The following is a 27,182-nucleotide window of genomic DNA, read 5'->3' as shown; positions in this document are numbered from 1 at the left end:
GCACACCGTGAGCAGAGGCTCCTACAGGGGAGGAAATTAGTAGCTGTATCACAGGTGGAAATTCTGAAACCCAATGGAGTGAGGAAGTAGAAGGGTGAGAAGAGGGAGAAAGACTCCCCTTATTTCTCCTACGTGTGCCTGAAACCTCAAAGTTCCTTCTGCTAGCCAGACCCCCATAACTCCAGTGTCTCTTGTTTCCCTCGTGGCACTAAAACCTCACTGCGAGCTTCAATTGAAACACTGCCTGTATGTTTGAGAGGCAGTAACTGGGGGTAGCTCTAAACGTGCTTGATAGTTTCCTTACAGCAGTATTAGTCTGACACAGGAAACACTGGCAATGTGTGAGATACCAGAAAATGATGTATAAAATGGTTGCAAAAAACCCTCCCAAAATTCTGAACTTTCATAGGTGTTCCCGTGCCCTTGGCAGATATTACTCACCATCTGTCTGCAGGCACAGAGACTAGCCAGCATCCTGCTGCAAAATGCCTAATTAGGGTGATTTGTAGTTGTATCGGTAGCATGTGTCTTACCCAAAGCAGAGTATTTTACTGAGCACCCTTCTGGCTATCAAACAGCCCCTCCCAGGGGGGGTGGTCTGAACATCCTGTAAACAGGCTGAAGATTCACTGAGGGTGTGGGATAGTGTGAGAAAGAGAAATCTCTGTAGTCTGCTAGTCACTGGCAATCGCCTGAAGAGGGACAAGCCATAGTTCTGATTCAAAATCTATTTTGGTCCTTTATCCCTGAATTTTTCACACACTCCATCCCTTCTCCAGCTTTGTGCCCTGCTGCAGTGAATCCCCTGGTGAAGTGCTGTCCCCAGGCCCTTGGAGTATGACACCACAGTATTTCAGTCAGCTGTGGCGTCCACTGCCCAAGCCAAAAAGCTATACATTGGGTTGGAGAAGTCTGAGTGTTTCAGTTTCTCAACTCTGTTAGATCTCAGATCACACAGGACACCAATAGCTTACTGGAGAATGAGCCATGTTCTAGGCATATGTCCTAACCACTTAAAAAAATCCCTTTCTGACCTTAAATCCATTCATCCTGTGACTTCAGGGGGCTACTGTATGCAGGCAAAGGAATTGCATTTTTCTGCTAACAGGTTCTTCAGGCAAGATCTCTGGACATCTCAAGGTGCCGCAGGCCCAGGCAGGTCCTTTGTGGATTGCTCAGTACCACTTGAATGCCTGAAAAATGATGCTTGTTGCTCTTATTCTAGACTGACATTCTTTGTCTGCTTTTGCCAGCACCACAGAAAGCAGAGAAAGTGTAGCTTAAAAATGACTCAGAAGTGAATCCATGGTCACGTGGTGTGATGCTCTGATTAGCCATCAAAGTGATCTGACTGAATGTCTACATTAAAAAAATACACTGCATACGCTTTCTTCCACTAGCTTAGCTGTAGCAGCATTTCTCTGCATATTTTTCTTCAGAGCTGTTTTTTTATTGATGTCTACTAACCAAACACTGTTTTTTCATGGAAAGGGAAATGGGTCACCATTACTGGAACCCAGTTCAGGTCTCTGAAAGACGCTTCAGCTAGTTGTAATTACAGAAGCAGAGATGTGGTCTGTGTGCTGAAGGCGTTTGGGGTCACTTGGTGATTTGTACTAATAACTGCGCTTAGTGACAGGAGTTTTCTTAAAACATACAGAGGCCTCTTTTCTCACCAAATAAAATGTATGTTTTCACCATCTTGAGTGAAGAGTATATTTCTTTTACTCAAATTTTCAGTGGAAATTATGAATCATGAGGCACTATTCAATATGGGTGGCCGCTTTCTTTAGTACTTCTGTTTTCCAGTAAAGAGCATGCTTTTTTTCCTTAATCTTTAAACAGAAAGATTACCAACACAGTTATCAGGAAAGACAGGGCTTGTTTCAGTTGGGTTGGATTGGTGATGGCGATGAAGTTTCATTTAGCTTTTTAAGCTGATAGATAGATGTTGCGGTAGGAAATTCTTAATACCTCTTTGCATTGGCTGCGTGAAGAAGAAACAAGGAAATGCAGAAAAGGTGAATCTTCAACTACAGGTGAAGAGATGCTTGGCAGCAGCTCTTGCACTCCCTCAATATGGCTCCTTGGCCAGGCCAGACTGCTGCGGACTGCAGAGGGTGCCCCTGTCAAGGGCTGATCAGCTTCTTCACAGAAGGAAAAGCAGTGGGCAAGGGCTAGTGTTTGGGATGGCCGTGTCTCCGTTAGACTTTTATATGGGGATGAAGCCCCAGGTCACAGTGTCTTCTGTTGAATAAATATATTGTGCTTGAAAGAGATCCCTATTCACTGGCTGCATGTTTTAGTCGGACCCTTGAGTTAAAAGCATGGGGTTTGGAAACAAAGATATTTTTTGCTCTAGCTGTATGCCTTACGATTTGCTTATTTTAGTCTATTGTAGTCCATACAAGTTACTGCCTGGCTGAGGTTTTGTCAAACAACTTGGTGAATGCCAGGTATTTTTCTGGAAGTGACCTGTCCTCCCAGGCAATGCTTGCAATCTTTTAATTTTATTGCAAACGGGGACCATGTCATGGTCGTGAGGTATTTTAACTCCCCAAATCCTAAATCCTTTAATCTAGCTTATCTTCCTTACACTCCTGGAACCCACACATCCCTCTAACATGACCATGGCAATCTCTTTCACTTCTGTTTCCTCACCACTGTATAACCAAGCAGGGACTCTGCCATGCATCTCTCCTGAGCTTCCCCTTTCTGTGCAGAGGAGCTACTGTAAAGTCCTGCTGCTGACAGCCTGATGATGCCCCAGAGCCCTTCCTGTGCTGCAGGAGGAAAAGTCCTGCTGGGCCTCTGAAGCACAGGTCTTAAGAGGAGCTAGGGCATGGGATCAGGTGTATGTCCATGGAGCTGTGGTTGTGACTGAACAGCAGGGACATAGCCATGGAAATACCAGCATTAGTCTGGCTTTCAAGGATGTAATAGCTGGTAAGAGCTACCTAGCTCATCTCAGTTTCATGAGGACAGCAGCACTAAGCTCCGATTCCAGCCCTGACTCTTGTGAGACCCTGTTGTCCCTTTGTCTCATGGTTGTGGTCCTGCCCAGATGTGTGTGGTAGCCCCATGCAAATCTGATCAACAGGAGGACCCATAATAGGAGGAATAGTTAAGGCACTTCTGCTGGCACTCAGACAGGTGCTTACTACAATGTCACCTATTTCACTCAGGCCCAAAAGAGCCTTAATGAGCAACTCCTGTCTTTTTTTTTTGTCTTACAAAGGGAAAATGATTTGATTGAATAGACAAACACAAGTTCTTACATTTTGTGGAGGTAAGTTGCCAGCAAAAGGTCTGAGAATCCCAGTTTTGAGCTTTGTCCTCCAAAATTTGGCCTCAGTAGCCTGAAAAGCTGATGCAGAGTTCTCATACTGCATAGATTATGTTCAGTTAAACTGCCACCTTTGGAAGGCAATATGCTCCATCCTGTTCTCATCAGCTGCTGCTAACATTATTTCCATTTTTCTCAGCGTTTCAGACATTTTTTCACAAGAACCCTAGGGCAGCAAATGAGCCTTCCTCCTTGGCAGGGGGAAAGGGAATACCCCCTTGCAAGTCTTTGCACAATCCAGACGTTAAATTCTGTCCTTAATTCTGAGAGATGGCAACAAACTATACAAGCTGCAGTGAAACTTGCTCCCGCAATGCATTGGGGCAGAGGATGAAATATCATTGGTGATGGATTTGCCAACGTATACTAAAAAATGGGAGGACTGATCCAGGATTTAATATGTGCAAGATGTTTGGTATTTCAAAGTTGTTAATGTTTGCAGTTTTTAAAAATTATTATGCTTGATGCAGCTAAATCTTTCTTGTTGATAATCAGAGCTGATTTATCTCTTTTTAAAAATTGATCTCAAGCCATACAAGATCTTATGACTCCCAGGAGGAATTAAATAGCTCAGGCATACTCATTTAGATGAAGTTCACCCCCTGACCTCTTCTTCATATCTCTAGTTCATACCTGTCCAGTTCATTTTGCCAGAAAAGCTGTTTTATCCTTCCTATTCCTCCCTCTTCTCCAACTAACCTCCCACACTGAATTGAACTCATAATCATAGAACATAAATACAAACCTAAAAATTTCATCTCTCAAGGAAATGGGAAATTTTTATGACAGTGGGTAGACGGCTATAGCAATGATGGACTGGACAACACAAGAGACTTGGGTATATGCAGTGTCTCATTGCAGTTAAAGTCAAACCAAAGGCAAAGACTTCAATCTAGCTCCCCAATAAACCTTGTATGAACAGAAGTCCCCACTAACTGATTGGATTTATTTTTAACTAAATAATTTCAATTACCTGTATTTTTTCTATTTTTATTATTGCTATGCTCTTCTGCATGGCAACTTATAGATTCACATGCATAAGGGACTTTTCACATTGTAAAACACTTTATGAATAACGGTGTACAATATCTTCAGTACAGATCCTCATTTTGATACATTTGTTTTCTTTATGCTAGTTCAAGAGCCTGTTTTCCCCAGCCTTAAATAAACTTTGTGAAAGTCTGTAAGAAGTATGATAGAATTTCAAACTTCTTGAACTTTGAAGTTAACAAAATACGTATACTAAGGGAAAATGGCCCACAATGTTTCATAGCATCATCTCATTCCCAGTGCTATATATTAGGTATAAAATTGCAATCTTGAATTTAATCATTAAACTCCAGGAGCATTCGGATTTGGGTTCATAATTCAGGCTGGGAGGACAAGCTTGCAAAATACATATTGAGGTTTGCATTTCAAACCATCTTAAGATATGCAGGTGTTCAAATTATGATATCCTTGTCGTTTATCCTTCCTTAAATTTTGAAGTAGACATAGTTGTCATCTTTAATATCCTTCACCTGTTCACATTAGATCATACTATCTGTTTAGCAAGATGAAGTTTGCTCAAGTTGTAAATTTTTATTTCAGGTCTTAACCTTCAAGGAGATTATGAGTAGTTCTTTGCTGTACATACCTATTTGGTCTACTGACTTACTGACTTAATTCAACCCATACTGGCATGGACTAGGAAGATCTAAAGGGCATTACTGAGTGTAAATACATCTGGGGTGACTTACAGCAATGATAAATCAGAAAGGATGAACGCATCTTACTGATACTGACTCTTTGTTACATGTTGTACGACAGAAACGAGTTTCACACTAATACTGTGTTAGGGATTGTTAGGGATTCAGCTCCTGGAAAAGCCCTAGCCAAAATACTTTTTCAGTCATAATCCCCATAAAACAATAGAAGACAAAGATGGAGAAGAAAAGGTTTTAGAACCCCGCTCATGGACTGTTGTACAATTGCAAAAATTTCTGTTACGATCCTAAACCATTACATAGCAAACAGAGAAAACATAGGTTGAGACTGTCTTAGTAGTTTATTTTACCCTCAAACCTCTGATTTCCTGGATGTTGTCTCAAAGTTGCTCATGCTTCTGCTTATCTTGAAAGTAGATTTTGTAGAAGAGTTGGCTGAAATATTCTTATTTGATTTTATTCCTGCTAAAATAGTCTTTTCCCAAAACTGGGGCTTTCCAAAGTGAGTTTTTACTTTTTGAAATGCTGACTTGTTAGAATATCGGGCTTTTTGTTTATTCATATTGACTCCTCTTTTGTCTTCTTTTATTTTAATCCTTTCTTGTCACACAGTCTATAGACTCAGATCATGTTACATTTTTCATAGGGCTTTTTTTCTCATTCTGCCATCCTTTATCTTCTTTCAGCTTCTTTTGATTTGGAGATATTGAAGAATGGTAGAAAGAAACTGAAAAATGTCCCAAAATAATCCTGAACATTGTCTGTATACTGCATAAGGGATTAAAAGAAAGGAAGAAGAGATGGGACAATACATGACTTCTCATGAAAAAGACTTTCTCATGAAAATAAAAGGAAACAAACAGATCCAAACTGCCTCGCCATTGCACTGTGGATTTTATAGAGCTTATTTCTTTCACACGACATGCACGCATGCATGAACTTTCTTATGGATACATGTGGTATAATTAAAAAAAAATTTTATTAAGAACAAAAATATCTTTTTCCAAAAAGAAAGCACTGATGGAAGCTGAGACTTCTGAAAGCTTTGTTACAATGAGTATAAATCATTTATCCCTCCAGAGTAGAATGTATGCATTTTGAACTACCTTGTTCAGACTTTCATCATTTGTTCTTTATCCAGCAGCATCTCAAGGCAAACCTCAAGTTTTTCCTTCTTACAGAAACTTGAATTTCCTTCTCAGTCTGGTGAAAGGTTCCAGGGGATAGGACTCTCCACTGTTACATAGGATCTTGCATCCAGCATTTTTCACAGGCAGTAGGTTTAGCTATTTTCACCAATAATTTTCAAAACCAATAATTGTCAAAGGCAATAATTTTAAAAGGCAATAACTTCTCCAATATTTTTTTTTAAATGGGGAATTCAGTGTATTTTTGAAGGTACAGAGAAGAGTTTGTTTGCTGGGGAGGTCAAGTAATTTGGCAAAAGTTGTGTGGCAGAAAGATGTGAGAGAATGTAAAGTTACCCAACACGCCAGGGTGCCCCTCTACACCTCTGCCTATGAGCTGAGGATCTAAGCAGGGTACCCGCTGTGAAATTGGTAGTCCCCGCTTCATTTGATGCTCTATTTATTTCCCCTTTGCTTAATGTCACAGTTAACAATTTGCACTTTCTCTCTGCAATACTTCCATGTATTTAGGTGTTTGTTGAGGAAAAGCCTGTTCTTGACATACCAGCTTATGTCCTCTTATGCCTGACAGTCCCTGTTTGCCTTATCGAATTTGAAACCAGCCTTCTGTTTGCCAGACAAGCAGGCTATGTATCTTTCACAACAGTGTCCTCTGACCGATATTTGTTTTTTCAGTGAATTACGTAGAGACTCAGAATCAATGCACCGCACTGCCTCCAGCAGTCAAATGGTGTCTGGCAACATATCCAGGCTGGATTCCCGGTTGGTCACTTATGGTCAGACTTTGATGGATTTCACAAGGAGCATGAAGGATTGATCATTTCATTCATACTGCAGGCTCTAAGCAATTTGAGGCAGGTCAAGTAACCCCTGAACCCACTGGGGAAGTAGTAAAGGTTTCATGTCAAGCCATAAGAAGAAGGTAATTGCAATGCAGAGTCCATGAATATACTGGCCTTATGGACTGTGCTGACTTTGTACTACAAGACATGTGAACAGGAGAGTGCCTCCTAGTTTAGGGACTGATCCCGCAGGTTTGAACTGATTTAAAGAACAATTGCAGTCTTGAAAGTAATATATTCCTCTGTTAGTGAAAGAATGCAGAATTTAATTAAATAAGAGGAGCCCCAAGGTGTGAATGGCAAAGATGTATCAATAGCACAAATACGAAAAATGCAGAGGAACATACCTAAGGTACCGTGTCACAGTAAAGTCTCTGCTGTGCTTTCTCAGGTTCTGTTCCCCTGCTGTCCCACAGCCAGGTGCAGGAAAACATGCATGCATACCACACACTCCTAGTGTGGTGCTAAGAGGTTTGACAGTGAATCTGAGGAGGAACTGATAATATCAGACTAAACTAGCCCTAACAAAAGGGCATGTGCAATACATTGACAGTGCTTCATGGCTGTGCCACACAGATTGGCATTGGAGGTAGTCCTTTTTTTTTGTCCCCAGTGAAAAGTTTATAATAAAGGAGACTGTAGAAAATAAAAGCTCCCTCTGTAGCAGCACTACAGGAATCTACTGTCAAGTTAACTCACTACATTTTCTTCAACTAAAAGCTGACATCTTTATGACATTGTTAGCACTTCATGCACAGGTCAGTGGATCAGGCAGTGTGCCAGTTAACACACAAGGCTAGAGCAAAACACAGCTCGGAACAGTACTAGAGTGGGTGTCTCATGACTGAGCACAGGACCATCATGAGAGCTCAGGGAGGCTGGGAAAGGTGAGGAAATGCTGATTTCCCATTGTCCAGTTCAAGTAGCTGGAAACCTCTGCTGCCAGAATTTCCATGCCACAAGCAACTTATACCTGAAATAGAAATGAAGACTTAGTTACATGCAACCCCAATATGTGTGAATCAGTCCAAATTCTGATTCTGTTCTGTATCCAAAACTGCTTCTGGCTACTATGCAGTGGCTTAAATGGTTAGGAAGTTCCTCATGCTCTACAGATTATTTGCCCTTAGCCAGAAACACTCAGTAAATCTAGCAAGTCACTTCCCCTGAGAGATTTTGGGTACCGCGCATCATCAGAAGAATATGAATGGAACAGTTTCACATCTCTTCCTCATGCATAAGAACATTACTTTGCACTCATGTGAAGCAGTTGCATTTCTAGGAATCAGCCCACCATTTCGATTCAAAAGGTTTCCAGAGATTTTGCTTTTCATTTCCTCTTCCTTACTACGTGGCAGTATGAACACCATTACCAGGCTATTGTAACAATCCCGCCCATTCACCCACCTAGAATCAATGGGAGACACAGCAAGCAGCCCTTTCCCTCCCAGAGAAAGCCTTGCAACAGATACAAGCAGAGGTACAAGTACAACTAGGCTTAATACAACCTCAGATTCTTGTTTTTTTAGCTACATTCACTGCTGCCATGGGCATGTATTCACTGTTGTACTCATGGGAGTTGGATTCACACTGCTGATTCTGCAAACAGAGAGAAAATGCCATGAATTTAATTCGTGGTCACTAATCTCCACCACTTCTGCCTTTGTTATTTAAGTAGGGCAGCAGTTACTCTCACTGTTTTCAGTGGGAATATTGAATTCAGAATAGACAGGCACTGAAGTAGAAAACTTGGAATAAAACAAACTGAAAATGAAAAACACACATTGTCCAAAAGAATAACTAATGCCCATGGTCCCCTTTCTTTCCTGAGCCAACTGGTTCTTTGTTTAAGTGGGTTTGCTCCAGAACAGAGCTGGAATTGCTCCACTGATGATTTGTTTCCCCTTCTTGAAGAAAACAATCAGGTGAATTGCTTACCAAAGTAATTTTGCTGACCTGTGCAGCATTTCTCCTCTTTCCTTTGATTCCCAGCCTTTAAATCAATAAGCAATTCTGCCTTAGAAAAATTAAATCTGAGCTGCTGTCATCAATGACTGAATTCCAGTGGTAAATTAACAACTTCATCTCTTTGTCAAAAAACACATCACGTGCTGAGTATGTACTTGTCCCACCCTCTAAATCTCATTAAATCAAGTTCCTCATCCATGACCCTTGGAAGGAGGATTCTGCAGAATCTCATAGACTTGCCTACCTTGTTCCTTAAGCAACAGGCTACAACACAGAAGACACAGAAAATCATGGCAAACATGATCAGGCCAATAATTATCCATGATGTGAGTCCCAGTGAAATGCAGTCTTCCTTATCTGGAGATGGGGAGGCAAAAAAAGTCATTACTGATAAATTGCATTTCCCTCCCCCCCCCAGAGATAACTTTTCAAATTCTTTCACCTCTTCTCTTCATAGTAACAAAATAGCAAAAGTGAGCTCTGGAGAAGGATTTTCTTAAGGTGAAAAGCCACCTTGGAAAAGCGTATTCGGGAGGAAACAGAACATTGCAGTTTTACAGAAGGAGAGGTTAAACTGTTGGTACACAGGGCTGAAGCGCAGACTGAAAAAGAAACCAAGCCAGGATTGAGAGCATGATGGTATTTCAGATCTGAGCGAGGCTTAAGCTTACATTCAGTGAGTACCATAGGTGATTTAGAGGGCAGCCTGATCAAAAGAAGGGTGGACTTCGGCAGTCGTGTTTGGATAGGAAGACAAGCTGAGGGACACAAGATTACCCTTGCCCAGATCTGGGAGAGTATATGATAGGGCATGAAACATCTGGCAATAGCTATGAGCATCTGGCTATCCATACAAATGGAAATGGACAGCTTTGGGAAACACTGCAGACAAAAAAGGATGTCACAGCTTGATTCTGAGAAGCGGTTCTAAATTCAGAGTGGGCTGAGAGATAATTTGACCCAATCACATAATTGTAGCCTTAGCATTTCAACTTCTATCTTTGTTTAGTCCTGGTGTTGAGAGATAGGAAAAGATGGCAAGGGAAGGACAAAAGGCAGTACTATGTTGAAACTGAACTATATGGAGAACCAAGAAGGGGTGTAAGCAAAAATGCTGTTAAGTCTTTCAGAAAGCCACTGAGTGAAAGGCAATTCAAAATTAAAGCCTGTGCAGCAAGCCTTCTGAAGTTAGTCCAAATCCTTTTCAGTAAAAGGCAAAAAACTCTCATCAGTTGTGGATCTCTTCTGCTCTAAGAAGGCTCTAAAGCTGAAGGCCTGCTTCAGAGAGGTGAACACCAACTTCTTCACATCAGTGTGGCATCAGAGAGTTCCATATACTACTACTAGCACAGATATTTGACAGCTGATTTGGCACATGAAGAGAGCTCTCAGAATGGACTTTTTTTCCCCCAGCTAGAAATAATCTTAACATTTACATTTAGCAGCTTGGAAAATGGACAATGGGACATTTCTGCTGCAGGCAAAGGTGGGACTGCAGTACTCCAAAAGATGTAGTTGGTGCCACCAATGATATGCAGAGCTCAGCATGGCCTGCAAAACCTGCCCAAGAAGATGAATAATTATGGAGAGGCCATGCTGAGCAGTCTGCCAACACAGCTCTGCTGTTACCAGCCCCCTGCTAAGTAGTTTTAAACTGACTTGGAAATACCTGTGCAAACTCCAGTCTCAGTTTTCACTGCAGCATAGATGTGCCCAATGTCTACTTATCAGTAAACTGAACCGAGAGGAGAAGAGAAGTAAACTTACCTTGGATGTACAAATAGGTTTCTTTCAGACGGCAATCTATATAAGGAGGGGGTAAGAACATCTCCAGGCAGTAGGTATAAATGTCGATATGTTTTCTTTCCAGATTTTTAAGAATGAAAGTGGTGCTGCTATTTGAATGCTCTGTCTGACAGTAGGTGACATTACTCTTGGGGATAACCTTCTCCTTGCTCAAATGGATTGCACAGATCTCCTTCTTTTCATGCCCTTTGAAGAGGGTCATGCTGAACTCACTCACATTTTTGGGGTTGGGGAATGTGAACTTGAAGTTTCCATTTGCAAATTCCACCATCACCTGGGAGTCAGAGACATGAGGCTGATCTGAAGACATGAAAACAAGAAGCACAGTCATTCACATAGCAATGAGAAGAATCCCTGAAATATGAAGAAACTACTTTAAACAAAGCAAGTGAACCACGTGATTGAAACTTAAGGCACGTAGGTACGCAGAATAGTGGGGCTGTGGAAAGCAGCCTGTACAATGAGATACCAGTGCATCATTCTAGTCATGTCAGACATTACTGAGAAAATAAATGAGGTGAGATAAGACCTGGCCTGTTATCCTATAAGCCTCAGAGGTCACTGTTTACATTGCATTGGTGAGATACGTGATAATGTTTAAGGGTCCCCTTGGACCAAACACTACACAGACACGTAATCCCTGCCTCAGACTGATTGTCCTATTCATAGATAAAACAAGGTGGGACAAAGATGATGATAATTATCTCTCGTTTATGGTTCATAGTCTGCACCCTGATGATGTAGCTGAAAATTTAAAATGGGATGTGAACCCAAAATTCTTACATAAGTAACCACAAGACCTGTCTTTCCTTTCTAGAGTAGATAGTGGTTTGAGGCATGACATAAAGTTTAAACCTAATTACTTAGATGGCTATATCACCTTTATCACTAACATAATGGTAGGAGTAGAGGACAAATGTCACTGTGTGCATGTCCCCACATACAATCCAAAAATCACATTTGACCTTCCCAAAAACTGTCTGGAAAACTCTCAGATGTTGAGCAACTCTCATTTTGCAAATTTCTTGGAGAAGGAAAAGAAAGTAAACTCACCGAGGACCTCCTGCTACCTCACAATTTGACTTTGTAAAGTCAGTGACCAATAGCATGAGAAACTCCCTCAGACAAAAATACGTTAAAGTGTGCTGTAAAAAAATTACAATTTTTTTCTTCAAGGTCAGTATTTCCTGATCTAGAAAGGCATTTAAAACCATAAAGCAAATTATGTAAATGTGTCTTACCTATATTTTTGCACGGTCTTGATGAGCAGCTATCAACTCCTGAAAAATACAGAATTGTTTCCTGTTTAAAACTCAAGAAGACAAATGCAGGAACAGGGGCTGAGCCATGCAATGTTAAGATGCTGAAATTATTTTCTAATTTGTATCATTAGCCTATCTGATCCTGTCTGTGCTACACTATAACATCATATGATGTGATAAATGCACGAAATATAAAAATCAAAGTAGAAAGAAAATGCACAGAGCAAGAATATTGATATACATATAGCATTTACAAATTCTCAAAACACCTCTGCAAAGTAATAGATAAACTTCATAAATAGAAGCTCAGATGAAAGTAAAATTTCCCCCAAAATACTGAGGAAATCTGCCCCCAAATAAAAGAGCATACTTTTGATTTCTCAGGAGTCCAGAGTCTGCAATGAGCCAGCATTATACTTTATTTCCAGACCAAAATGCTCATTTCAGTCTGTGTTCATTCTGTTTCCCCTACTGCTCAACACTGCATCAAAACATCTTCTTATGGCACATCCAGAATGAACATCTGGAAGATGCTCCAATACATATAGCAAAAAAAGTATTCAAGCAATGCATAGTTTTGTTCCTTTTTCAATAGCAGCTTTTTCTCTTCATGATTAGCAGACTGTATTCAGTCCATTGTTCATAGGCAGCCTCCATTATGAGACAGGCACATTTTTAATAGTTGTTCTGGATTTGTTTTTTAAGCCGCTGCCTCCATCACCACCCACTATGGCAATACTGAGAGCAGAATTTCCTGGCTGGGTTGGTGGCATGTACTGCTTTGAAATGGTTTGTATGTCAGTACTGGCAGCGTAGCACAGCCTGATAGTGTTTCATTTGGAATTTTTCTTTTTGCAGTGCCCTAAAATTAAAGGTACAGACAGGTAAGCAGACAAGTAGAAAAAAAAATATATCTGCTTTTCCTTTTCTCTGGTAGCCTGAGTAAGTTCTTCAGAGACTGCTTAGACTGAAATATACTCTACATGGGGATTTTACGATGCTAAGGAAATATGGGGCAAACACTTAAAGACTGATGCACCATGCTATTCTTGTTACTGCTACACAGAGTAGATCCCCAGCTGTGCCAGGTGTTGCACTGATTACACAGTATAAATAATCTTTTTTTCCCAAGGCACCTGTTATCTTTGACATCCAGCCTACATATGCACAGGAACAGAAGATTATTCTCATTTGGGTACCTTTGTATGCTCTCAACTCTTTCTGGACGGAGGCAATCTTTTAGTGTCTGTGATTATTCCTTCTTTGAATTCTTGCTCCCCAATTACTACCATTGGCAAGGGCATTGCAATGAATGATACTCGTTTAAAATATTTTTAGTGTGACACATAAGCTAATGGACTTCTGGAAGATGCTTTGTGATGCTTCGTTGGAAAGCAATAGAAACTGTTATCCATTTTTGATTGATTTACCCTCTTCCTAGTTATCACACTCTTCCTGGTTTACTGTGCGCAGTCAGCACCCTTATCTAATTCAGTGACAGTTCTAATATCTGTAATTCTCTCAGGACTATTACTTAAGTGTGTGATAACAGACAAGATATTTGGCATCTTGTACCACCGGTGTGAAGATAAGACAGACAAAACACACAGCTCGCCAACCCACAGTGAAATAGAGCTCTAGATATGCTGAAGGAACAGATATAGAAAGTGCAAGCCCTCATAATGGTATATAGTCTGAAAAGCTGAAAGTGAAGGTCAAAGAAACAGTTCTTGATGACTTGCATACTGCATAGTGAAAGAAAACAGCTGCTATGAGAACAGCATTTGAAATAAAGGTCTGAAAATGCTCAGTAGTTTGATGGCCTGTAGTTTGATAACATATACCTTTAAAATTAGGCCCAACAGCAGACAAATTCTTTAGGGAAGGGAAGAAAAAAACAAGCGTATTGATATAGCAGAAGCTCAGGAGCGTGGTGAATATGTAAACTGACCTGATACTTTTAAGAAGCATCCACCTGTAGCTGAGACCTCTATATTTGTCACTGGTCATCTGAGAGGAGAGGCAGACGCTGACTCTGTCGGGGCACCTACAGAGCCACACAGTGCCATATTCCCCCAGTGCCTCAGAGGAGCACGGGGCTACCCTACTCTGAGCACTAAAGCAACAGCTCTGAATTTCATTTCTCGTTTTGTCTCTGAGAATCATTCAATTTTGCAGTTAGCTGATGAAATGACCCTTTCATATTAGGTGGTTTAAAGTGTTTGTCAGAGGTCATGGTTTTAATCCTTGCTTTTAATGGAAAAGGGCAGAGAGAGGTCATTAAGTGTGTAGTTCATGTGATCTTGTGGCAAGCTGAAAGATCATTTTGTCCTCTCAGGCCCGGAAGTCTTAACTGCCTATTTTTAAGAAAAACTCAGTAATGTATTTCTCTGAATGAGCATTTGGGTAAATGTGATGTAATTAGTATTCCTCTGAAATAAGTGACCACACAGAAGAGTGTGCTTAGCACAGTACAAAGGGAGCACATTTTAAAATGAGATTAACAGTGCCTGAGATTAAAACACAAAATTGTCTACATGGATGACCACAATGGGTGAGATCTGCTATGAATTTCCAACTCACTAGCTATTCTGCATTAGCTCCTAATGTGAATGCTCTCGCTGCATACTAAAAGGTGGCTTATTCCCCGCTCCCTGTGCCTGACTGCTGTTCTCCTGTGCCCATTTGTACCAGTTCATTCCTAGGGTAATCCTATGGACCTGTAACACTCTGTGGTTAATGGCCAGACACATTTGGGATGACATTTGCCAATCTACAGTCAGAATAAATTTACATTTAGTGGGATGGTAGATAGGAAACTGGGGTTTAAACAGTCAATAATATTGAGAGATTCACTCACTAAACCTCCCTAATAGTACCTCAAAAATTATGTGAATAAAAGACTACATCATGGTATTTTTCAAAGTGAACAGAAGAATCTCACTGGTTCAGTAGTAAAAATGCTTAGATTTGGCCATAAGGTTCCTTTTTGGTATTTTTCATAAAAGACAAAATTAAATTGCATATGAAGGTTTTGAGACAAAAGGAAACAAATCTTTCATTTGTTTCATAGCAGTGTCAAACTGTGGAGTTGCGTAGGGCTGTTCCTGGCTCACCTCATGTGAAACAGACTGTCAAGACAAATATTGTAGTTCAGATGTGAATCCAAGAGGTGAACATGTGGATGAAAGTAACATCTTGCTATGTTAAACTATGAACGAGTGTGTGTATATACATTCTATGTATATGTGTATTTACAGTCATGTACATTTCCGTCTCGATTTCGTCTTTACTGCAGTGGGAAAGCACTTTGGCAAAGGTTTGGGAATTTCTATAGTGGTGTGCTTGAACACTGAGACCAATGGAAGGTGCGTTATTTTCATTCTAATGGGATTGCAATTTTGAGACTGCTGGTTGCTTTTTGGCAGACCCAATGCTATTTGCAAACATCAATCCATTACGCATTTTGGTCCTAACAGGAGTTTAAAAGCCACTTTCAATTAATTTTAAAACTTGGGGTTTATGGTAGGAGAATAGAATACTCTTGCTTGGTTTTCTTGCTGTTTGTTTTATCCACCCCATCTCTCAGAAAACTAATTAGCAGATAAAAAGAACAAGCATAATTTCACTTGGATGTGTTTGCCTCTGAAGATGAGCAAGGAGAGTGCAGACCCTGCCTTTAAAACAAACACATGTGTTTTGTTAATACTAAATGCATAAGGAAACCACACACAGTTTTTTAAGTTGCTATAGCTTTGACCTTTCAAGGCCCTCTGAAAGATGACACTATCAATTCAGTGTCATTAGTCATATGCCTAAAATTAACGTGTTCCTATCTTTCAAGAATCAAGGATTAAGAGAGGAAAGCAGTGCTTCTGGGCCAAGCAAGTAATGGCCAGAACTACTCTAAGAAGCCATCTATAATCTAAACTATTTCTACTGTATAACATACATTGTGAAATGTGAAACTCTTATACTACTAACACGGCAGCCATTGTTGATAATATTTCAGACACCCTTCTAAGAAATGACCATGATTTCTTCCTGTATTGACAACAGGAGATCTGTGGGTGAACAGTGATAACACTGCAAATGTTGGCGTGCAAAAGCTCATGTGCAATGTTTCACAGCAAGGGCCTCAGGTGCTATGGAATCCTACAGCTCTGTACCCCAAAATTCCATTACCTGTGTTCCTCTACAGGCACCAGAGAGGCTCCATGCTCTTACAAACAATTTCTTTATCACAATTTGGTTATCAAATCTTAATACACATATATACACATATATCACCTTCTGTTACCTATTTACAATGAAAAAAACTATCCATAGATCACAAATAGAGCTTGTTAATCGCTAAGTAAAAAAAAAAATCAAAACAAACCCAAAAAAACCCAACAAAATCTCAGAAGTTACTCTGCTTTTACTCCTCAAAATTTGCCACAGTGCTTGGCAGCACACTCTGGAGCACTAGCTTGTTCTCTAAATGAGAGTATCACGCTAATGTGTCTTAGATCAAGCTGATCTTTTACAGCCCTTTTCTTTTTAGGAAGAATGATAATAATTATTACTGTAAGGTAAAAACCTGAGAGCCACCATTTCTTGTTACAGGCAGCCTCTTTCTCCTGCCATCTCCTCTCCCTAGCCCCCTGCAGAAATCCTATCCTCCATATTTGAAGGAAGCGAGAAAGAAGGGAGAAATCCTGGTACCAGGTAGAACAATTATTTATACCCTTAAAATTGCAGCCTATTTCTTCCCAAATTGAATGGTCTTTTAGATAGATCCAGCCACAAGTAAAAGCACGCTGGTCAAGTATACCTGCTAAATTACCTAGCTGAGAAATATTTAACAAAATTGATAGGATTTTTTTTAGTAGATTTAAGAATAACTTTTCAAGAAGAAATAGAGCAGATCATGTCCCTTTAAAGATACTGATTACAGTCCTCCTTCCCTGTGATTTCACCCGTCTTTTCGATCTATCTGAAAACTCAGTACACTATCGCTGTATTAGTTAACCTTCAGAAGGGTATCTGCATTGCCTAAAGAGCTGGAAACTGGTTTTCATTTAAATGAAAGCTTAAATTTTGTATGAAACCTCAGGAGTACTTAAATTCTACCAAGGGACTTGAAACCTAGTCTGGATCACTAGAATTTCAGAAGCAAACATATTCAGTAGCCCTTGGCATGACCTTCAAAGGAACACGTTTAGATCGTGCTTAGTAACTGTGCATACTAAATCTCTGGTCTTACTTCTATGATGCATCATACCAAATCCTTGGACAGTATATGTATGATAAATAAGACTTTCCTTAATCAGATATTATCTGTATTTTCATCTTGCCCCCGTAATATGTGGGTTTCAAAGAGGCTACAGATAAATGTGAGCTCTGGTATTTTACTTTGCGTGGCTGGGTTAAGCACTGAATCTTGTAAAATGTTACCTCCATGTTTACGGCTGGACTGAGATCAGTGCTGTCACCGTGCACCTTCTCAAACACAGCATTAGGAATGCTATGCTGCTTTTTAAGTCAGCGTGCGTTTCAAGCCTGCACCAAAACGATCTCATCCGCTCTTCCATGCCATATACATTTTTCATAGTATAAAAATTTCCTGGCCAAACAAGATCACTTTTAATACGAGTGACTTGCCTTCTCTTTATTAGGCCATTCACCGTCATGCTGCTACAAGACCTTATGCTCAGCAAGGAAAGCTGGCTGTAGCACTACAGTCTAAACAGCTAGAGGGTAACACTAAGCAGATGAGCTGAAGAATGTAAACAATGAAAACTTGTACTTTTTAGTTTCAGAGCGAATGCCCTGCGCCGGCAAGAATTCTCTCCCCACCAACTCTAGTGATATTAAAGTTGAGAGGGGTCTTTTTGCAGCTGTTTCCCTTAATTACCTCTATTCCTCCAACCCCTTGCTATCATGCCTCATTTACTGTCTCCCATCATTGAGTTAGTCGTATTCCATAGAGACATCTACTGCAAGAAGAATAATCCAAAATGCTACTCACCATACAGGGCTTCAAAATGAAAGCAGAGGACACAGAAAGTTACAGCAACCAACTTCATGCTTGCCTGACACAGAGGCACCAGCCTTCTGCCTACTGTGAAGATGGGGAGGAATTCATGGGTAGAAAAGGATGTGGTCTGTGGGCAATGGGGGAAATTATATGATAATCAGAAGGACTTTTCAATTTAACCCCTGACTACGTTATAGCTATGTCAGCATTAGCTGTCGCCCACACCTGTGGAGTTTGCTGCTTTTTTTTTTTCCTACCTCATGGTTTGCTGTTACAGACAGGAAGGTGAAACATTTTCTGACATTACTTCTGCAAAGACTGTTTCTGGTTAAATCTATCATGATAGAGGCTACAGTCATCTACAGTAAACTTCATGCAGATGGCCTACGGTCAGCAACTTGTTCTTTAAAACAACTTACAATACACGCAGATTTGCAACTGGCAACCTGATTTCTGGCAAAAATCAATCAGATTTGCAACTGGAAACCAATTTCAGCTGGTCTTATGTAACTGATGGTCTTGCTCTATGTGGAAACCATTCATCAGTAGGGTAGGAGTCTCTTGTGTGTCCTGGTCCTGGGATTCATTGGAAGAATATGTCCAAATCGCAGAAGGATCCCTTCAGCCCTGTAACTTCCTGAAGGCTCACTCCGACGTAAGAATTTCAGCCTGGAGGTCAGGCTTGCTCTGCATGGGCATAAGAAACTTCATGCGGCTCTGTGAGAGGAGGAGATCTGACCCAGTGCCCTAGTGCCTTAGGTCAAAAGTTTCTCTCCGTCCCTCTCCCTGCTTTTGTGTAGCACATTCTATTCTGGCCTGCCATCCGACTGTATTCTGGGAATGCTTGAGAACCTTTTGGGATAACATTTTCTACAGTCATTTGGAACTGGCTATTTATTTATGCCTATAATACTAATTTTAGTGCAGATGACATGCTGGAAAAGCAGCTTCTAAATGACGTTTCATATGTTAGGTGCAGTTAGCATTTCTGATTGCACAAAGAGAAGACACAAAGGACTAGTAGTGGTGCCTGACAGACACTCCTCCATTAGAAGAGTCCTTGTAATGGTCATGCAGTGGTGCCAAATAATTTGTGAATAACAGGACTGGGTTACAGATTCGATCCTGCTTTGTACTGTGTGAATAAATCTTCACGTGTTGGTTTACTCTTCCTCAAAAGTGATTTGATTTCTTTCACTACTACGGCTAAAGATCTATTCACACAGACACTGGCAGAGAGTTGTACTCTCTTTAAATCTTTGCAAAGCCCTGCAAATCTTTGACTTTTGATAAATTAAAATCAGAGCTAAGCCTGAGTCAAGTCAGGATTTGATCTAAATTTTCAGATCTGGTCTCTGGAGCCAAACGTAAGCAACTCTTAACTAGAGAAAGTTTCTGAAGTATACTTTTATTTCTGAAGCTCAAGAGTAATATATGGAGGTGCAAGCAATGATAAAGTGTAAAAAGATACATCTGGCGCCTGACCTTTGCCTACAAAGTTATGACCAATATTGGAATCTATGGAGATTCCAGGTAGGACCATCTTTCCCGTCCATCCCCCATAACAACTTATGGGAAGTGCTGAAACAACAGAGCAGCCCTCTGCTGGGACAGGACCTTTATTGCCCACCAGGTAAGACAGCCAGTAAAAGAGCTGCTGCTGCTACAAAATCAAGGGAGGAAGAGAATCATGTGTAAAGTACCCCTACTCACACCTTTGGGACAGCGTGCTGACAACACACCAAAGACTGAGTCCCTACAAAGCCTCCCACTGGCTGGGAAGGCCAATAACGGTATAGGGGAACGTACTCCTTTGAGCAAAGTTTTAGCTACTTTTTGTAAAAATATGCTTTAAAACAACTCAGTATTGTTAGGGTTCAAAAATGTATTGTCTTCCTTAAAAATCTAAACATTTTTCCAGGAAAGTGATCTTGATAGAGAATTTTTTTTTTAACCAATATAGTTATTTTGGAGCAACTTGCTCTTCCCTCCCTCTCTGTGACCTTACCAGTTATACCAATGCAGAGGTGATTAACATATCTATTTCCTTCCCCGGATAAAATGGCTGCCAGCATAGCTTGGTTGACATAGATCTCACTACAACAATTTGAGCAAGTCCCACTGTCCAGTAAACAGTTTGTATTTGTCCTCTCTTTCTCCTGTCTTTATAGCCCCAAGTCTGGAATTACGCTTTCTCCTTTTCTGCTACCTGGCACTTGGGATTGCTAGAACACACTGCTCCCTTCGCTTCAAAAGGATTCAGCCCACAGTACACTTTGGGATACGTTTGGCAGCACTCTGAAGTTTGATCTAGACAGTGATTTCTTTCGGTGGTCAAGTGTATTTGATGATAAGCCAGCAGAGCCTGGGGCACTCACAGCGTATGTTCACAAGCAAAGACACACAAAGCCTAGTTCAGGGCCGAGTGTGAGGGATGCTCACCTTCTAGTCCCACACCAACAGAGACTCCTCCGTTGCCTTTCAATCCTTCTGTCTTTGCCTCCCTCCTCTGTCAGTGCTTATCTACTTCACAAAGACATTGTGACTGCAATTTAGAAATGTTTCTTACAAATACTACAGTTAGTTACAGTTAACCACCTGGGACAAGCAGCCTGTTTCCACAACACGCTTCCTATAACTGCAACTATTTTTGCTCACAAACACGTGTTTCCTTTTTCCATCCTCACTCATTTCTCTTTGTCTTGATTTTCACTCTCTCATCCACATACGCCTCTCAGAGCTGACTTCTTTCCTCCTCTAACCTGACTGTCCCCCGGTCCCTGTCTACCCTTCTCCTCAAGCAGAGGCCACCCTTCAGCATGTGCAGTTAACTCCTGTCTGGAATGTGGCTTCTCTGTCCCCCAAGCCACATTCTTTCTTCATGTCCTACCCCCAACACTACCCTACAGTGATAAACTCATTATTCTCCTATCATGTCGCTTCTGACTCACCATCACTATTAACAACCTGGAAAATCCTTATTGGCATTTTTATGCCTTTAAAAATGCATCCAGTGACAGACCTAGTTCCAAAGAGAAATGGGCTTGCTCATTCCTTGGTCCATGCACCAGTGTTCTCTACCACGCAATCTTCAATGCTTCTCCCTTCTAACTCCAGGCAACTCAGAAAACAACATTTTTGCTGCTTCCCTAAGGAGACTGATTCACAGCAGATTTTTCCTGTGATGCACAATGTATATTTTTCGTTGCTCTGTTTAATCACATAACTCTTACTGTTATCACCTTGTCCATTTTAGCAAAATGCTACTGCATTGTTTGCTGTGAAACAAAGGTGGTGTTTACATTGAAGTAGCTTGTTCTGTCTCACCAGCAGTTTTCCACTTCTGCTTGTGGATGATGAGCAGTTGCCCACAGCAATATAAAATAATCTCTCAATAAAATGTTTTGTGATTCTTTCTGCCAAGGCCGCTGCAATCTATCCACACAAATTATGTTCTGCTGTCTCCTGCTGCTTCTCATTCTTTGCTTCAATATCTGGCCTATATTCTCATGACTCTGGGTCATTCCCTCAGGGCTGGAGCAGAAAGCCTCCACACTCATGCATTTTCGTTTCCCGTCCTCTTAATTGAGAAAGGGAACAATGACTTTCACTGTGCTATTTTTAAGGTTCTGTGATGGCTTCAAATCCCACTTCCCATCTGCATCACTCCCCATTAGGTGTGTAAACAAGCTGCAGTCATTCAGAATACAGAGGTTTCAGCCTGAAATGCAGCTCATGTGCTCCCTCATTTGTTCTGATGCCTCCTTTGCTGATATATTGGTCTGATGTCTCCCACAGGCCCTTGGGGCACACTGTAATATTCTCTCCATCAACATGCCAGCAGAGACTACCAGGGCTCAGCTCAGCAGCAGGGTAAACACCTCCTTGCAGAGCAGATCTAATGAGACAGTCCCCTTTGGGGTGTGAGAGTGTGTAGCTTTGCTTCTTGGTACAAGTTCAGGTACTCCGTGAATCATTTTTTTTTTTCAGATTATGCTTGAGAATATTTCATTGTCATCGACTTTCCTAAAAGAAAAAAACCATGTATGTTAAGGAGTTAAGCCCACATCTAACACGGGCAAGGGCATTGATTTATTAATCCAGGCAACAGGCTCTAAGTGGCAAATTCAGTCCGTCTAAACAGGTTGCCCAGAGCAGTGGTAGGTGCCGCATCCTTGGCAACATTCAAGGTCAGGTTGGATGGGGCTCTGAGCAACCTGATCTAGTTGAAGATGTCCCTGCTCATTGCAGAAGGGTTGGACTAGATGACCTTTAAAGGTCACTTCCAACCCAAACCATTCTATGATTCTATGATTCCAAAAGCCGCTTTAGACCCTGTGACTAATGTTTTGGACTGGCTGACTCAAGGCACTGAGAGCCATCTAGGCAAAAGACTGTCTCCATCTGGTCTCAGGAGCTGCTATGCCTCTGCAGACCCAGCCCCTGTGCCTACTGCAATACGGTTATGTAAAGAGGTACGTAACCACTTCTCCAGGACACAGAGTACAGATAGGAATGGACCAATGAAGGTCATGTGCCTATGCTGGTGCGGGGGGCTGCAGACCTACGGGATGGCTGTGGAAGGTTTGCTATCATGAATAACAACAACAAAGACAACAACCATGTTCCTGCCCTTCAAGGTGTACTGGGGAGAGGACTGTGAGCAGTAGTTATCTTTCAGTGGCATATGACTGAGTGTGCAAGAGGTATTTAGGAGAATACCAGGGTCGTAAGCAGCCTGGGTTCATGGGCAGTGCTCCAGAGGGAGTAGGATACCTTCCGAAGCCATTGCAGTTCCCCTGTGGCCAACATGCTGCTGAGTGGGACTTTGTCACCAGCGCTTCTTACATCTAGGTTTGGAAGGGAGGTCTTCCAGAATGGATAGTAAAAATGCAAAACCTGAATGAAGTGCAAACCTGGGGACCCAGACTGTTATTGTCTTGCCACTTACAGAGCAATGCATGACAGATACATGCTGATGAACTGGGTGTCCATGGAAGTTATTCTGCTTTTGGATTTGAATTAACTGTCTTTTGGGTGTGACAGTGATGAATTAAACACATTCTGTAAAATTTTCACACCCCAACTGTTTCAGAGCTCATAGTAGGATGGGGACTCCTGTTATGTGGTTACCTGGTCAGCTGCCTCGGAAGAGTTAGGACTGAAAGAGCCACATGCTGTGGTGGTACTTGGGGTTTGTGGTGTGATTTTTATCTCAGCATTGTTGTGATTACATTTTAAAGGTAAACTTTTGCTACCACTCTATTGACAGTAAAACAAAGGGGAACTTTCTCCAACAGAAATGGCCCCCAAAATTATGATGCATTCTTGCAGATAAGAAGTAAATCAAATATCATGCTGGAAATTGCAAGGATAGGTGAAGCAGCACAACCCTGGCTTGGACTTGCAGAAACACCGAAGTGGCTGAGGACACAGAAGCCACTGTCTGTTCCCAGCTGACTTGAAACACTTTTGAAAACCCTGTCTTTCAAGTGTTTTCAGGCCAGGCTTTGCTGTCGATATTAGCAGCTAACTGAATCTAGGCTTAGATAGCTCAGGCCTTGGTGGATTTGGATGAGTACAAACAATGAAATCACAGCTTTCTCAAACATGTAACTAAGTCTCCTCTATTTTGTGTCTGTCATTCAGAATCTCACAGGTTACTGCCTAGGGAACAAACTGCTTTGTACATGCAGAGCACAGCTACAGCAGGCAGCGCGCCCACCTGCAGAACCGAGATCGCTCTCTGTCATGCTCAAGGCTTGGTCCAGCCGCACTCCTCCTACGGGTCCCAGAACAAAGACGACCAAAGCTGGTCACCCTGCAGTGCTGTGTCACTCCTTGTGCTGCCGTGGCAAGGGACCGCCGAAGGCTTTGTTTCCCTTTTGGCAGGAGATGCTTCCAAGAGCTGCCTTTCCGACTGAGCTGACCTGGGCGCTGTGGAACGAGGGGAGGGTCAGTGGGGCACGGGGCAGGTGGAGCAGTGGTTCCTGGGCAATCAACCCACTGCCTCCAGAGCCCGTGGCTGAAAGCCCTCTGTGCCCCACTGGTGACCCACCACACCTGCTCTGCGTGTGCCTCTGCTAGGGGAGTCCCCTGGCTTAAAGCGAACCCCCCCATCTCAGGAGGGTGTTGGGCAGGGCCCAGCCGGGGGAGAAGCACCCATACCGCCCTCCTGCTGGACCGGGCCGTGCCCAGGCGCACACAGAGGCGCAGCGGGATCCGCTCAGCCGCGGGACGCGAGGCGGCCGCTCCGGCAGGGCGTGAGGCCTCCCGCGGCCACGGCCGCTGCCCGCGATGGAAGCAGGAAACTGCGGGCGGGTCTCCCGGGGCGGCAGGAGCGGGGCGAGGCCGGGCCGCCGCAGGGAGGCCGCACGGGGGCGCTGCCGGACCGCGCTCCGCCGCCCGGCCCCGGCCCCGGCCCCGGCCGGGTGATGCTTCTGGCGCAGGCCCAGCGCCGCCGCAGGGGCAGAGCTGTGGCGGGGCAGCAGGTCTCGCCGCGGCGACGGCAAAGGCGGGTGGAGTAAACCCAGGTGTGCTGTAAGCGCCGGCCAGGCACCTCCCTGACCTGGCTGCGCGGCTCTGTTGTGGGGAAACTTTATAAAAGGCATGTTTTTTCATCAGAAAAAAATTCTGAACTCTGCGCAGCAGAGACCAGTGCAATGTTTCCATCTCCGATGCCTGCACTTGGAGGGGCAGCGCAGTTTTCGTAGGGCTTAGGACACTTGAACATGTCATAGCTGAGAATAGGAGGTTTGGTCTTCTGTGTAGGCATTTGAACATTGCTCGTCTGTGCTTGCTAATTTGAAGAGCAAGAACAAGATGTAAAAACCATGAATCTTTCCAGCAGGCCAGGAAAACAAGAGGCAAAGGAGTCTGAATAGAAGCCACTAGTTTCTTCGTGTCCCTGTGTTTCGTTCTGATTATTAGCAGCCCCTCCTCGGGGGAGTGGGTGAGGATTGCTGGTTCCAGCCAAAGCCCAGGTTGGCTTGTTAGTAAAATCCAAGATTACTCACATCCAGAGCAGAGAGGCTTCAGGTTGGAAGGTTCGTCCTTATACATGATCAGTAACAATTTACTGACTCTAGTTATACTGATAGAATCATAGAATTGTTAGGGTTGGAAGGGACCTTAAAGATCATCTAGTTCCAACCGCCCTGCCATGAGCAGGGACACCTCCCACTAGATCAGGTTGCTCAGAGCCCCATCCAGCCTGGCCTTAAAAACTACCAGGGATGGGGCTTCCACCACCTCTCTAGGCAACCTGTTCCAGTGTCTCACCACCCTCATGGTGAAATCAGAGCAGTTAATTGAGAAGATAAAACATACACTTACTCATGGTCAGCATGGATTGTGTGGCCATACAAGGTCTGGAAACATCTATGGTGGAAAACATGTTAAAGGAAGTATGTGGTACTGGCCTGCGTGTGTTAAATTGGAAGAGAGGACAAAATTCTCACATAAGGGCACACCTCTCATCACATCCTTAAAAGGATGAGGAAGAGGATCATACTAATTCCTTATCATGGCATTGATACAACGTCCAGGATACAACAGTAATGCAGAGCAAAATGAGTTCTGTTACAGCAACCCTGAATTCTGGATCCTGTAGCCACACAGAGGCTCCAGTGATCAGAGGCATCATCTTCTTCTCCGATCTGCTCCGCAGACCCATATTCTGCAGCACAAGCAGAGCATTTACATTATGATGCCCAGGGCAGTTCTGGGCAGGAGTCTGCCCTGCCAGTGCAGAGTGAAGACTTAGCCCCTGCGTAAGCCGTTGGGGTGGATGGTGCCTCTGGTCGGTTGTTGGACTGACATCCTTCAGGAAGGGTGGCTTGGCTGGAAAACCCTTGCATGGTGCGAAGGTTGTTTCATCCTTGTGTGAGCAGCTGAATATGTTGTGTCTGAGGGACGGTTGAAGGGACTGTTGGATGCAAAAGACCATGGAATCACAGGAAGGAACTGTAAGTGTGTGGCTCATGCAGACTTGGAGAGGCCAGACAGAACAGTAGAGTTTGCTGCCTCCCAGAAAGTCACTGAGTGACTTAACCAACATTAAGCCTGGGAACAAATACCTGCCTGCAAGAATGCAGGCGACAGGATGGGAGTCGTCTTTAAACCCTTCTGATGTGTTTGCTATTTGTCTTAGACTACTTTCAATCCAGTGAAGCATAGCTTAAAAGCTTTTGGTGTTCTTCAGGATCTCACTGTAAGGTCTAGGCACCCCTCTCACAGCCAGCTTGGATGCTGTCACCACTCGAAAAAGAATTTGCAGTAAAAATTTAGAATGATGATGAGCGAAAAATAGAAATCGGATATCTATATTCTCTAGAGAACATAAATGATTGAAATGACTACTCTAAAACATCACTTTAACCACATTGATCACATTACAGATCACCAGAGGATATTCTGGTGAATTGGCCTTTGTCATGTAAAGAGTCCAGATTTCCTCACTGAGGTTCCCAGCCTCCATGCACCTCCACACTCCTCGGAAACAGACACAGCTACTTTGTAAGAATAAGTTGCACAACTTCTTAATTGCTGAACCTGGACCTCCCAGATACCACATTCTTCCTCATTTTGAGGGCTCTCCACAGCCACACATTACCATGTCAAATCAGATCGATTATCAGGGACTTCACCCTGAGAGTGCAACCAGAAGAAACTGCACTGCATGCAAGTTACAAAAGTTAATAGGGCCAAGACACAGCACTTGCAGCAAAAGCATCTAGCTCTGCAGCTGCCCAGCTCCCATCTTGGTTAGCTGTCCTAGTGTACACTATGCAGTTCAGGGTGAACATCTTCAAACTAGCTCTTGACTGGATCACAGAGCAAGCCTGAATGCAGGAAGTATCTAGTTACATTCAGGCAAGATCTGCAGTAACTAATATACCCTTGTTCTCCAAATAAAACCTTAGTAAGCTCTGCTCGGTCTAGGCTGTTCCCAACTACAATTAAGTTGGCCCAGGCAGATGCATACATATCATATAGGAATGTGCAGCTCCCTGTTTGCCCATGACTGACTGCTGGCAAACTTTAAAGAACAGGCTTTTCACACTTGGTCTCTTTGATCTCA

General features: G+C 42.5%; 1 protein-coding gene across 1 annotated transcript; it reads right to left on the bottom strand.

Annotated features, from left to right (window-relative positions):
• Positions 1 to 5,374: 5,374 nt before the first annotated feature.
• LOC134518482 (inducible T-cell costimulator-like) lies at positions 5,375 to 18,224 on the bottom strand. The gene is made up of 6 exons (XM_063341333.1): positions 18,092 to 18,224; positions 12,058 to 12,096; positions 10,778 to 11,116; positions 9,255 to 9,367; positions 8,551 to 8,641; positions 5,375 to 8,015 (listed from the first exon to the last, which is right to left on the bottom strand). Exons 1-5 carry the CDS (start codon positions 18,147 to 18,149, stop codon positions 8,552 to 8,554), a joined length of 639 nt encoding a protein of 212 aa, XP_063197403.1. The 5' UTR covers positions 18,150 to 18,224; the 3' UTR covers positions 5,375 to 8,015; position 8,551.
• Between the last annotated feature and the right edge of the window lie 8,958 nt (positions 18,225 to 27,182).

This window comes from Chroicocephalus ridibundus, chromosome 7 (genome assembly GCF_963924245.1).
Source record: "Chroicocephalus ridibundus chromosome 7, bChrRid1.1, whole genome shotgun sequence".
Lineage (NCBI taxonomy): Eukaryota > Metazoa > Chordata > Aves > Charadriiformes > Laridae > Chroicocephalus > Chroicocephalus ridibundus.
This window is presented reverse-complemented; position numbering and strand designations above follow the sequence as displayed.

Excerpts from the sequence above, each read along its gene's own strand:
- LOC134518482 (XM_063341333.1), bottom strand. The coding sequence starts at position 18,149 with ATGAAGTTGGTTGCTGTAACTTTCTGTGTCCTCTGCTTTCATTTTGAA. Across the intron at positions 9,368-10,777 it reads AACCTATTTGTACATCCAAG|ATAAGGAAGACTGCATTTCA; the intron begins GTAAGTTTACTT and ends CCCCATCTCCAG. Across the intron at positions 8,642-9,254 it reads CCTGTTGCTTAAGGAACAAG|AATCAGCAGTGTGAATCCAA; the intron begins GTAGGCAAGTCT and ends CTCTGTTTGCAG.